The 14153-nt window shown below is 36.3% G+C and overlaps 1 protein-coding gene across 1 annotated transcript; it reads right to left on the minus strand.

Annotated features, from left to right (window-relative positions):
- Positions 1 to 9303: 9303 nt before the first annotated feature.
- On the minus strand, positions 9304 to 10179 carry LOC138909973 (uncharacterized). The gene has a single exon (XM_070201189.1). The coding sequence runs from the start codon at positions 10177 to 10179 to the stop codon at positions 9304 to 9306; it is 876 nt and encodes a 291-aa protein (XP_070057290.1).
- Positions 10180 to 14153: the final 3974 nt, after the last annotated feature.

The raw sequence follows: 14153 nt of genomic DNA on the forward strand, positions 1-14153 counted from the left end.
AAGCGCATAGTTATTTGTCTTTGATCCTATAGACATGATTTCTAAATAAATAGAGAAATACTATAGGCATGGTATCTAGATAATAATATCCGAGCAGCAAAGTAATTGAGAACATACGGTTGTTTCATTTTATTCCTATAGACATGTTATCTAAGGCAACAGTATGACGAGAATATTAGTAGGAGAAATTTCAATTAACCACATTGAAATCCTATATGCATGATTCCTTATTTGGGCAATGAAGTTGTTTTAAACGCATGCTAATTTCATTAATCTTGTAGGTGAGCCACATAATTGCAAGAGGTATCAATGTGAGCAATTCTTGATTACTCAAACGAGATCCTATAGTCATGCTATCTAACAATACATAGAAATAGAGCATGTTGAGCAAGTAGCAAATAAAGCATTTAGATCTAATAGGCATGTTTTCTACTCTCTCATGCGAGAATTAAAGTATCCTAGCCACCACCCCTCACTTTCACTAATTACCCATTATTCGTTATTACAGATCATTACAAGCCAAAATAAAATAATACAGGCCCAAATAAAATAGTTGCAGGCTTAATAGAGCAATTACATGCCCAAATACAACTATTACAGGTCTATCATAAGTATAAAATAACCAAGTGATGCTTTCTGGGCCTTCACCAGCCTTACTCTTCGCATACCCAACAGGCCCAAATCCCCAGGCTCACAAAGAACGATTAAAGTATGCCTGAATCCAATGCTTAGATCCAACAATACACATAGCCCAATAAACCAGGCCCAAACATGAAGGCAATTGTCTTGCTTACCCACTAACTAGCAACCAGCAGGAATACAAACAACACAAGTAACAACCCAATAGACACATGTACATTAGATGCTCGGTGTTACAGCTAATAAAGAAACCGAACTGTTAAACAAATAATATCTAAGAGATAAAAGAAGCTCAAGAACATAACAATTTGGCTAAAGATTCTCATAGAGATTTCAACAAACAATGGTTCAAGATGGACATGGTTCAAACTAATTCTGGTTCAATAGAAGTTCATACATAGAAGACTTATCAGGAAGATCTAAGGCAAGACATGGTTGAAGCTGATCCTATAGTCAAACAGAGATCCCTATAATGAAGGTCCAAAACAGACCAATCTAATAACACAGTTCAATAGGTGTGACAATATAATTAGCAAGTATTTACCTAGTTCCAATCATGAAAGACTTAGCATAAGAAAACCTAAGGTGGAACATGGACAAGGATTAATTCTGGAAAGACAGTCTTTTCAAGAAAGACTTAGCATGAAAAATCAAGGCAAATTAGGTTGTGATCATAGTTCAATGGGTGTAACTCATCAATTAACACAAATTTACCTAATTCTTAATAGGTCAGAGATTCGGTAGGTCGACTACTCATGACAATTTCAATTATATGCATCCAAGATTGTCCTAAAGCATTAAACTCAAGTAAACTTAACTCTGGCATGTAGGGTTCTATAGAACAACACCATAAAGCATGCAACAATAACACAATATTGGGGTTTATAAATAGCAGAGAAATATATTTGTCTAAGAGTTAAGACAATATTGGCACGCAAAATTCACATGATCATGGATTAACTCCAGGAAAGTTAGGGAGTTGTACATGAATGACTTAACATGAAGGAGGAAGAACACATGCGGACAATTATGGGCAAGCATTAGTTTTCTAAGAGTTTTTAGTACAAGAATCCAAAACAAGGTCCAACAGACATCAATAATGTTTAAACGAACCAGGCAAACATTAGGAATCAACTTAGTTAACTATGCATGAGTTAAAATTAGGACTTGAACAGGGTTGAGGCTATTGAAACTGCAGAATGGCATTAAACCGAGCAGGATTGTATACGAAGTAGCATACTATCAAAATCATATTAACTCGTAGAAATCCAAATAGAACCGGTGCATGTAACATAAACACAAACAGAAGGAAGAAGAATTGCGAGGGTAGAGAGCACTAACCAGTTGCGAAAAAAACGAACAAAGAGTGAGAAACTTAAAATCTCAGAAATAGCAGCGATTGAATGAGAAATAATGAAACCCCAAATCTTCAGTGCTTCAGAGTTTACAAGAGCCTCAAAGTGGGATCCGAGCAGTGCTTGCACTAGAGGAGGTTAATGAATTAATACCGGTGGCCTTGGCTTTCATCCGGCCAAGAATCAATAGTTTCATAGAATACCAGAGTAAGTGAGTGAGAGAGTAGTAGTGGTTGAAGGTCCGTTTTAGGGGGATTGGGAAGGGGTTTATATAGTAGTAAACTTAAACGAACAAATAAGGAAAAACAATTAATCAAACATAATAAAAGAAAGAATATCATATAAAATCAATTTAGAATCGAATGAGGAGAAGAACCAGGCAAACCCTAGTTGAAAACGAATTTAGGAAAAATCGTCCACAAGCCCTGATCACTGAGGGATCGACGGAAATATGCCATAATCAAGAGGAAATTTCCTCTTTCTGAGCATGTAGAGCCACAATCGTACCCAGATCCACAGGGTCAAAACTGTATCTTAGAGAATCGGCCTTGCCATAAGGGAATTGGTAACGAAAGTTACCATAATTGAGTGAGATGAACAAAGATGGTAAGTAGAATCCGCATATAAACGCGTATAAAGAAGGGGTGATGGAGGATCTCCTATGTTGGCTAGGTTTTGTAGAGACAGGAGGAAGGTTGGGAGCATTTAGAGGCGACAAATTAGGAGAAATGGTAGGGATTCCGGGGGGGGGGGGAGGGTTGGTTAATTAAAAGAGATGAGTTCTTTATGGGCCGTTGATCATCTGAGATCAATGGCCAAGATTAAAAGGGGGCGGGGCAGGTCGTTTAAACGGGTCATGACCGGGTCGTTTAAAAGAGGATTATTTGATTTGGGCTGGGGAATTATTGGGCTAAGGTGGGGTGTTTGGGCTGCCAATTTGATCCGAAAAATAGCCTGATGGGCCAGCTTTTAAAATACCCAAAATTAATTAAAACAAAATTATAAAAATATCTAATAAATAATAAAAAATATTATTTATGAAATAAAATGCTTAAAAAATAATAACTCGACATTATAAAAATATAAAATGCTATTTTGGCATAATTAATATAATAAACGCAATTATTTATAGAATATAGGCTATTATTGCAACTAATGTAGACAATAGGTAAAAACGCAAATGTAATTATATAAAAATAGGATAAAATATTATAAAATACATGTGGGTAAAAAAATAATAAATTTGGTTGATTAAGTCACCCAAAAATAATTTGAAGGGACAATCAACAAATATTTGAATAATTTAAATGCAAGAAAAATTAATTTTAAAGCTTTAAAACTTATAAAAATACATATACGCCCCCTTATAAAATGGGTAATGGTGCAAAATAATATTTTGAAAGTATATGAAATATTTTATAAAATATGAGTGCAAAATTGGGTATCAACATAGACAGTTGTGACCGTGTTGGCTCATGTGGTGGATTTATTCTAGTTTGGTTGATATGTATTATATCTTATTCAAGGATTGAGTTGTTGCTATCTTACATGATCTCTGATATCTGTGAAAGCATACCTAAATTTCGTATAATCTCTGTTTAAGCTTTCATATCCGTTTGATGATAGTCTGCTCTATTATATATTTGATTTACACTTTCATCTGATTATTGGACTACTAGACTCGATGTCAATCCCTTGCCATTATTTTTTCGAGGTTAGACTTAATACTTATTGAGTACCATATTTTATACGTATGCTACACTTCTGCATATTTTTATGCAGGTTTTAAGGCCGATTTTAGTGTCATTCACCCGATGCAGTAGGTGATTTTGAGGAGATTTCGTGGTCAGCTACTCTACTTGCTCGATTCGCTGCACATGGTGTCCTCTTCTCTATCTATCTATCTATCTATCTATCTATCTATCTATCTATCTATCTATCTATCATGTCTTTCTATCTATTTCAGACAAACAATATTATTCCGTTGGCTTACATACTCTTGTTAGATGCTTGTGATATCCGGTTTTGGGCTATATAGATAGTTGTGGTTGTATAGACCTTGTCTCGGATATTTTATCTATCTTACCGGTTTGAGATTATTATTGTTTCTTATTATATTATGGAATTTATTTAAGATTTGATAAATCTGCTTTATAACTAATTGTGATTGTTATTGTGTTGGCTTGTCTAGCGAGCGGGTTAGGCTCTATCACGACCTTTGGTGGGATTTCGGGTCGTGATACATATGCCTGTATTGAAAATTCCATGTTCAACACCACCAAATTTATAACTTGTATTATAAGTTTAAAAGTAAAGATTAAATTCTAATTAAGGTAACATTCATTATTTATATTTGCGCATTTAGCTGAAACTCATATAGTTATTTCGATAATTTTTTCTCAAGGGATCAGACATTGAGTGCAACTGCACGCTATTGCATTTGACAATCCAAATTTGCGAAATGCAAAACTCAACTTCATAAAAAACAAATTATCAAATGGAAATCAAATTCGGAAAGATGAATTAAAAATAGTTGCTCGTTGTAAATTACTCGAACAAAGTCGTAGCAAGATGGGTGGAGAGCTCAATTATTATTAATACTAGTTAAATTAACCCGCACTTCGCACGGTTAAACAATTCTTTCTACTATTTAGCTGATATAAAGAAAATAAAAGTTGAATGCAAAACCAAAATTACATACGAAAAACTCAGACAGAAAAGCAAATCAAAGCAAATAAGCATTGGCAACTTCTTTTTTAGTTTCATAATTAAAGAGTTCTCAAAGAGCAGTTCTCTCAATTTGAGAGGTGAAGTTAAATACTCAATTTATAGGGAAAACTTATCAAAGAGCAGAATCAGTTATATAATTCATAATAGTTCTAATTATAAATTTTATTAGAGATTGGAATAGGATATTAAATCGATTGCATTTAAACTCTCCTGCAACACGAAGAGGAAAGTACTTGCTGCTTTGGTCATTTTTTCAGTTACTTATTGTGTTTCCGTGGATGTTTAAGAGACGAAAAAAATTAAGGGAAGCTAAAGGTTGCTAAATGAATTTTACAAAAATCTTGCTCGTATTGTTTTCATCATTTAGAAATCGAATGCCAATTTCCAAGTACAACAACTATTAAGCAGCACATTTAATGAATTGATTAAAAGATACACTTCAAAAATAAAAAATAGTAATTTAATTCACATCATTCCAAAATAAAAAATAGTAACTTCACAGCATTTCAGAAACTTTCTACAACTTTTACGTCATATTTTAGCCACTAAGCAATAAAAAATATTATAACTAAACAAATATACCATATAGTGAGAGGCTTCACGTTCCCGTTTCCAAATTGATTGAAACCATAATTTTCTTTCTTGGCTTTTTCTTCTGCCAACCATATTATGACTATTCGTGGTAAAATAGTTAAAAGAAAATAGTTAATCACCCATATTATCCACTAAAAAATAAGTTGGATAATAAACTTTTTAAAAACGGGTCAAATATTGATAATAACCATATTATCCATTTAGAAAATGGATAACCAATAGGTAACCAATGGATAACCAATGAGTTTAACTTTTACATTTGTAAAGCCTCAAATTGGGGGTTCCTCAAGTTTGGGAGACTAGGAGTTCTCCCAAAAGTGATCATATTCAAAAAGTTATGGATAATATGGTTACCCATATTATCCGCCGGTTAACCTATTTTTTATCAGTATTAAATATGGATTGGGTCGGATAATCTATCTATTTTTTCATTACACGTTTCCGACCTGAACCATATCCAACTCGAACCGCCCGTTTGCCACTCTTAATTATGACCAACACCAAATTTAGGATAGGAAAAATGAATTCAAAAGAAGCAAGAAAGGAGGATTTTAGGAAAGAGATAGAAAAATAGTAGTTCTAGAAGAGATTAATGGAGGTCATGGCTTAATAAAAAAGAAAGAGATTAGAGGGACTTTGATCACGCTCAATTATGCCTCCTAAGAGACTAAGCGATCGTTGCAAATATAATCTGGTTTACAAATCCGAAGTCGAATCCCACAGGAAAATAATATGTTAATTACAACCAATAGTTTTACACGAATTCAAGTAATCAACCTTCAGAAATATTATATAACCATTTGAGAGTTTACTAACTAAAATCAAAGTAATTAAAAATGCACTAATTTATAATGAGCAAAGCAAATATTGTAGATAAGATTTGGAAGAGTCTAAGGTTATGATTTCCCCTATTATCGGAATCTTTCCTACTATGTTTTTATGAATTTGCCTAACTATTCTCTACCAATCATGAGTACTTTGATTGTCGTAGCTCTCTCTCTCGCAACTACTACAATTTACTAGACGTATTCTCTCGAACTACACTAGGTGGCACTAATTTACCGCTCACTACGATCGCACCAAGGCTTCGTTATCTCTAATCCCGCCTTTAAACTCTCCGCATCGATCTCTAAACTACGTTAGGAGTGTTGTTGTTCAACAACTACCTAAATGTGTGCTCTCTCTCGAGCAATATACACACTAAATAGGCACAGTAAATTGAGAGCTCTTCAATTAATGATAATTACGAGTTTAACCATACTAATTTCACTCAAATCCGATTCCGAATCGGTGTTCAAATCCCAAAAATTTATTTTATAAAATTTCTACAATTTTTCCCAAATTTCCATCTCAAAATACTGATTACATGATGAAAACAACGATATATTCATGTATGTTAATCAATTCTGAGTTAGAATCACTTACTCCGATGAATTTCTTAAAACACCCATGAAATATCGTCTCAAACCGAGCTCCCAAGGTCCAAAACTAAAATAATAACCTAAGCCTCGATTATATAGTACATTATCTGAACTTGCCATGTGCGGTGCGCACAATTCCAAGTGTGGCCGCACATCCCAGCTCCTGCGGTCGCAAATCCCAGCTCCTGCTGTCGCACAAAAATTGTGCGGCTGCACTCTCTTGGTGACTGCTCTGCCAGACTTTAGTATTTTGGCCATAACTTTCTCTACAGATATCCAGATGATGACATATTTACTTTTCTGGAAACTAGACACGAATGACTACAACTTTCATTTTTGAATCATCTCAAAATTCCTCGTAAATCAAAAGTTATAAGCTTTCGAAGTCGGACCAGCGAATCTGAGAGTTCTTCAGTGCGGCCGCACACAAAATTGTACGGTTCGCACAATTCCCTTGAGGTCCGCACTTCCCTTTTGCCTCAGCAATCCCAAAATATGCGGTCCGCACTTCAAAAGACCCCCAGAGCATCATTAGAGTGCCGAAAAGCCTGTACTCGCTCAAAACTCATCCCGAAACTCACCCGAGCCACTCGGGATCCCGTTCAAATATACCAACAAATTCCATAACATAACAAAGACCTACTCGAGGCCTTAAATCACATCAAACAACATCAACACGTCGAATCGCACCTCAAATGAAAATCTATGAACTTTGAACTTTCAAATTCTATATCTTGTGCCGAAACACATCAAATCAAGTCCGATTGACCTCAAATTTTGCACACAGGTCATAAATGATATAATGGAGGTATTTAAATTTTCAGAATCGGATTCCGGCCCTAATATCAAAAAGTCAACTCCCCGGTCAAACTTCCAAACTTAACTTTCTATTTTAGCCATTTCAGGCTTAATTTAGCTACGAGCTTCCAAATAATTTTTCGAACACACTCCTAAGTCCAAAATTACTATACAGAGCTATTGAAATCATCAAAATTCAAATACGAGGTCGTTTACACATAAGTCCACATCCGGTCAACTATTTCAACTTAAACTTCCAACATAAAATTTATTCTTCCTAGCTAACTCCGAAATACCTTAAAATCAAAACCGATAATTCCCACAAGTTATAATACCTCGTAGGAAGTAATTCAAGATTTCAAATAGTTGAAAGGAGCGTAAATGCTCAAAACGACCAGTCGGGTCGTTAGACCAAGGAAACTTCTTATTGCCTTGACGGAAGTGGGTGGTGGCAGCTTCTCTATTACATCAATCTTGGCATGGTCCACTTCAATGTCCTTACTTGACACTAGGTGTCCCAAGACTATACCTTTCGTGTACCATAAAATGGCATTTTCCCAGTTTAGCACCAGATTAGTATCCACACATCTCTGCAGTACTCTTTTCAGATTTCTAAGCCAATCATCAAAAGCATTTCCCACCACTGAGAAATCATCCATGAAAACCTCCATTATGTCCTCTACCATATCTGTGAAGATGACCATCATGCACCTTTGGAATGTGGTGGGTGCATTGCATAGGCCAAACGACATTATCCGAAAAGCGTAATTGTTATATGGACAAGTGAATGATGTTTTCTCTCTATCCTCCAGGGCAATTAATATCTGATTGTACCCCGAGTATCCATCCAAGAATAAAAAATAGGACCTCCCAGCCAAGCTATCTAGCATCTGATCAATGAACGGCAAAGGGAATTGATCTTTTCGGGTGGCCTTGTTCAATCTTCTGTAGTCCATGCAAATTCGCCATCCCGTAACTATACTTGTGGAGATTAATTCATTATTCTCATTTTGTATAACAATCATCCCAGCTTTCTTTGGCACACACTGAACTGGGCTAACCTAGTTGCTATCTGAGATGGGAAAAATAATTCCTGCATCTAACCACTTAATCACTTCCTTCTTTACTATTTCCTTCATGTTAGGGTTTAACCTTCTTTGATGTTCTCTGGAGGGTTTGTGCTCATCTTCCAATAGAATTTTATGCATACAGAAGGGTGGGTTGATACCCTTATTATCTACAATGATCCAACCAATTGCATTCTTGCACTCTTTCAACACCTGCAAAAGTTTTTCTACCTACACATCTAACAAACCAGATAAGATAATAACAGGTAAAGTCGAATTAGGTCCCAAGAAAGCATACTTGAGGTGAGATGGTAGCGGTTTCAGCTCCAATTGTGGTGGTGCTTCGATCGATGGCTTGGCTGGAGGGTTCTTTCTTTCTTCAAAGTGTAAAGGCTCGAATTCGAGCTCTCTTTTCCAGTACCCTTTCCCTTGAAGAGCCAACACCCATTCCACCAAGTCCTCACCATTTACTTCTTCTAAGTTCATAAAGCAGGCTGTTAGAGGGTCTTTTGTATTAAGTGCCTCATCATCTTCCTCCATGATTACATCCACCATGTCTAACAAAGAGCAATTTGCAAACTCATTGGGTCTCCGCATAGACTTTTGCACATTAAATGTTATTTCTTTATTATTCAGCCTCATCTTCAGCTCTCCCATTTCACAATCAATCAGAGCTCTCCCTGTGGCCAAGAACGACCTTCACAAAATTATGGGAATCTCCTCATCAACCTCGCAGTCCAGAATGACAAAATATGCTGGAAACACGAATTTTCCAACTTGCACAAGTACATCGTCAAGTATACTCGATGGCCTTTTCACCGTTCGGTCAGCTAGTTGCAGTAACATGGATGTGGGCCTTGCTCTTTCAATGCCTAACTTTTTATAGATAGACAATGACATTAGATTTATACTTGCTCCCAAATCACGCAATGCTTTGGCAAATGTATAGCTACCTATGGTGTATGGAATTATGAAGCTTCCAGGGTCGGATAACTTCTCAGCTATAGGTCTTGACACAACAGCACTACAAGTCTGTGTCAATGTGATAGTTGCCACGTCTTGGAAGTCGAACTTACGATACATCAAGTCTTTCATCATTTTTTCATAACCAGGCATCTCCCTCAAAGCATCGATTAGAGGAATGTTTACCTGAATTTGCTTCAGCATTTTCATAAATTTTTTATACTGCTCATCCTTCTGATATTTAGCCAACCTCTGCGAGAAGGGTGTTGGAGGTCGCTTCTTTCCTGTAGCTTGAGTTAGATCCTGCTCAGGAACTTTTTCTAAAACCTTCTCTTGCACTTTCTCAATCTCCTCCGCAATAAATTTTTCCTTGTTTATTTCCTCTTGGGCTGGTTGCACTCTTACTTCTGTTATCCCAGTTGACTCATCTAACTCAATTGGCACTGACACAAGTATTTCAGTTAACCGGCTCTCACGAGCAATTTCTTGCTCTAAATCAAGATCTCTACCATTTCTCGAGCTCACCACCATAAGAGGCTTTGGGCCTTGCTCTTTCGTATTGACATGTGTGTCCGTGGGTAACGTCCCTTGAAGACGATTGTTAAGGGCCATGGATAATTGCCATAGTTGAATCTCAATGCTCTTGATAGCCGAGTCATGTGACACTACCTTTTCTTACATTTGGTGGACCTTTTCTTCCATTTTCCCGCTGGCCCCAATGAGTTGTTGCAACATTCCTTTAATTTCAGATAACCCATCATAATGCCTCACTATTTGCTGTTGTTGAGGTTGTTGATAAGTTAGCTGCTGATTTTGTTGGTTGTATCCTTGTTGCCTTTCGTAAGGTAATACTTGACCCTGTGGTCGCATAGCTCCAGGATTGTTGGTGTTATTGTACTGTTGTTGTGCTAGTCTATATTGCTGATTTTGCTGCCCCCAATTCTGACCACCTTGTCTCTGACCTCCGTAGTTGCTCACATAGTTCATGTTCTCTTGATAGTTCTGGTTCTCACTTTCACCACTCCACGAATACACGTATGGTTGGTTAATGCATGGTGTACATAATCCCCCATTAGTCGTGTCAGTTATGTGTACATGCTTCTGGCCTGATTCATCAATCTTCTTGGTAAGGATACTCATTTGCGTCATCAGAGTGGCCATATTTTCAGCTATGGAATTGTTCGGGTCCAATGCTACTGAGTGAACTATATGGGTGATTGTGGAGTCTCTTGTCATCCATCTTGAGTTTTGATCCATTTTATCTAGCAGGACCTTACACTCTCTAAATGACTTGCTTAATAATGCTCCACCTGCTGAAGTATCAATATTGTCCTTCAAGTTGTCCGCCAATCCCATGTAAAACCGTTGTCTCAACATCTGATCTGGAATGCAATGATGTGGACACTTAACCAGCATACCTTTGAATCTCTCCCACGTTTCTTGTAATGTTTTGGATGGTTTCTAGCTGAAGCTCAATATCTCATCAACCTGCTTGGCAGTCTTATTGGGTGGGTAGAACTTATTCAAAAACTACTTGACTAATTCCTCCCAAGTTGTGATGGAATTTATGGGGAGAGAATTATGCCATGTTTGGGCTTCTCCTGTCATTGAGAATGGAAACAACAACGGTCTTATTGCTTCCGGTGTCACATTTGGTTGCCTTTGCATGACGCAAATCGACAGAAATTTTTCAGATGCTGTTGTGGATCTTCAATGTAAGACCCGGAGAATAGTCCTTTGTTCTGCAGTAGATGTAGCATGTTGTTTGTGATTTGAAATGACTCCGTTTTTATCTGAGGGACTGCAATTGCAGTTGCCAAATTTTCAACGGTGGGTTGTGCCCAATCATACAAAGCTTCTTCTAGCACAAGAGGTGCCACACCCTGATTGTTCGGGTCATTCACATTGTTTCGATTGTTTTGATTATCCAAAGCGTCACCCATGTCCGGTTCAATTTGTTCTCTTGGGTGATGTTGTTGTTTGTCCTTCTTGTTTGCACGATTTAATGCCTTGAAAGTTTTCTCAGGATCCGGTAATGCTTCAAACAATTCACCAGTTCTTGAAGAGTTTCTAGGCATACACCTATAATACACCAGACCACAAACATTAGAATTTCAATGTAATGAATAAAAATGGAGAAAATTGACTATACTAAGAATCCTAACAATTCTTATAGATGTAATTAGTAACACTGTTGCTTTCCTCAGCAACGACGCCAAAATTTGATCACGCCCAACTATGCCTCCTAAGAGGACTAAGCGGTCATTGCAAATATAATCCGGTTTACAAGTCCGGAGTCGAATCCCATAGGGAAATAACGTGTTAATTACAACCAATAGTTTTACATGAATTCAAGTAATCAACCTTCAGAAATATTATATAATCATTTGAGAGTTTACTAACGAAATCAAAGTAATTAAAAATACAGTAATTTATAATGAGCAAAGCAAATATTGTAGACAAGATTTGGAAGAGTCTAAGGTTATGATTTTCCCTATTATCGGAATCTTTCCCACTATATTTTCTATAAATTTGCCCTAACTATTCTCTACCAATCATGAGTACTTTGATTGTCGTAGCTCTCTCTCGAGAAACTACTACAATTTACTAGACGTATTCTCTCAAACTATGCTAGCTGGCTCTAATTTACCGTTCACTACGATCGCACCAAGGCTTCGTTATCTCTAATCCCGCCTTTAAACCATCCGCATCGATCTCTCAACTACGTTAGGAGTGGTATTGTTCAACAACTATCTAAATGTATACTCTCTCTCTCTCGAGCAATATACACATTAAATAGGCACAGTAAATTGAGAGCTCTTCAATTAACAACAATAAAAATATAGTTGAACAAGTAGAGAAAATTCAAAGGCAAATCTATATTAAACGCAGTAGAAAATCATCTTCCAATAGGTTCCATCAAACCTTAGATTAAAGAGTTTAGCTACTCATAACACTACTCAAAAATATATAAACCATTATCAAACCAATATTCATAGAAATAAAGATAGAAAAGTAGAGAGAAACTCTTCGATTCGTCTTCTTGAATGAACTTGAGGATCTTTCGGGCTCAACTTTGCTTCAACAATGGTGTTTCTTGCCTTCTTAGGTCAAGTGTGTGGCTTCAATTAGGATTGAAAACTTTTATATCACGTCCCTAAGCCAATTGACTAAGTTGCCCCTCAAGATAAAACGCATACAAATTTGCCCTTGTGCTATAGCTGTGCTTCGCACAGGACCTGGTTGTGTTTTTCAGATTTTTCTGTGCTTTCCCTGTGCTTTTCAAAGTTACTTTACTGCCTGGTCCGATTTTTCTTTTCTTCAAAAATTGCCTTTTAGCTTCATTTTTTCTCAAATCACCTTTATTCTTCACTCTTGGCTTCCTACATAACAAACTTCAACAATTAAGCTCGATTGGTCATCTTTCAACATTCAAAACACCTAAAAACACATCAAAGTAGGGGTAAAATATATCCAATTATATGAAATTCTAGCATATTATCAGACTTCGTCTATGATAGCAAGCATACTGATGTTTTCTGGAATTTCTTTTTTATGTTATTAATTTTTTCTTTTCCTTTTTCTCTTCTTTCCTATTATTACTCGTTCATCTAGCACATTCATTTCGTTTTTTGTTCATTCTCTCGATCGCTTCCCGCAATTGCTCTTCTTTTATTTATCTCATTCAATTTACTTTTAGCAGCTATTGTCAAAGTACGTTAAATAGGGAAGAGAAAGAACCAAAATCATATAGATAACAATCAAGGACTCAAGTTGGAGTACTTACTCAAAAGACAGACTCAACGCTAGAGGAATCATAAATGATAAAAATAATCACATTTGTCATTGGATAAAGGTTCAATCATTGACACAGTACATCAGTAGTTATACTATTATCAGCACTATAACCAAAACAAACATTTCCTTGCTTTCCAAAATTAGTTTTCTAGCAAAAATTTCAATCTAGAAAGTATCGAAATCGTAACACATAACACGGCTACTTTATAATATTATACAGATATTATTTTTTAAGAAAAAGAAACTCACCTTCAGAGCTTGAAATGTGTAATATTCATATCTGCTTGATTTGAAGAAACTCTTGAGAAAAAATTACTCCTTAAATTATATTTGTAGTTGAGTTACAAGTTGTTTACCCAAAAAATTGGATAGAGTTAAATTTGTGTATGATTCTAAGGATATGTGATATAATTTGATACAAATCGTATAGAGAAATAGAAATACGTGTATTCTTGACTATGAAAATGAGAATAGTGAGAAAAAGAATGAATAAGATAAAGGAAAATAAACACAAGGGGATATCTTTCAATATGAGAAGAAATCTTTTGTTCTAATCTCCCTCTGCTTACAATCCATCCCCCTTTTATAGTAGAGGGATCCTACTTTATATACAACAATAAAAAATACGTAGTGGAGAGCCCATGATGTATTGTCTTTTCCCTACTTCCCGCCAGGATTCTCTCTCTTAGTGCGGCTGTAACGGCCTTGTTTGTGAGCTTCGATACTGACTCGAACTCGATATCGGGTCGAACCATTGGCCTTGAATCGAGCTTGATCCTGACTCGGAG

Source organism: Nicotiana tomentosiformis, chromosome 4 (genome assembly GCF_000390325.3).
Source record: "Nicotiana tomentosiformis chromosome 4, ASM39032v3, whole genome shotgun sequence".
In the NCBI taxonomy this organism is placed as follows: domain Eukaryota; kingdom Viridiplantae; phylum Streptophyta; class Magnoliopsida; order Solanales; family Solanaceae; genus Nicotiana; species Nicotiana tomentosiformis.

Coding starts and splice junctions, on each gene's coding strand:
- LOC138909973 (XM_070201189.1), bottom strand. CDS start 10,179: ATGGCCCTTAACAATCGTCTTCAAGGGACGTTACCCACGGACACACAT.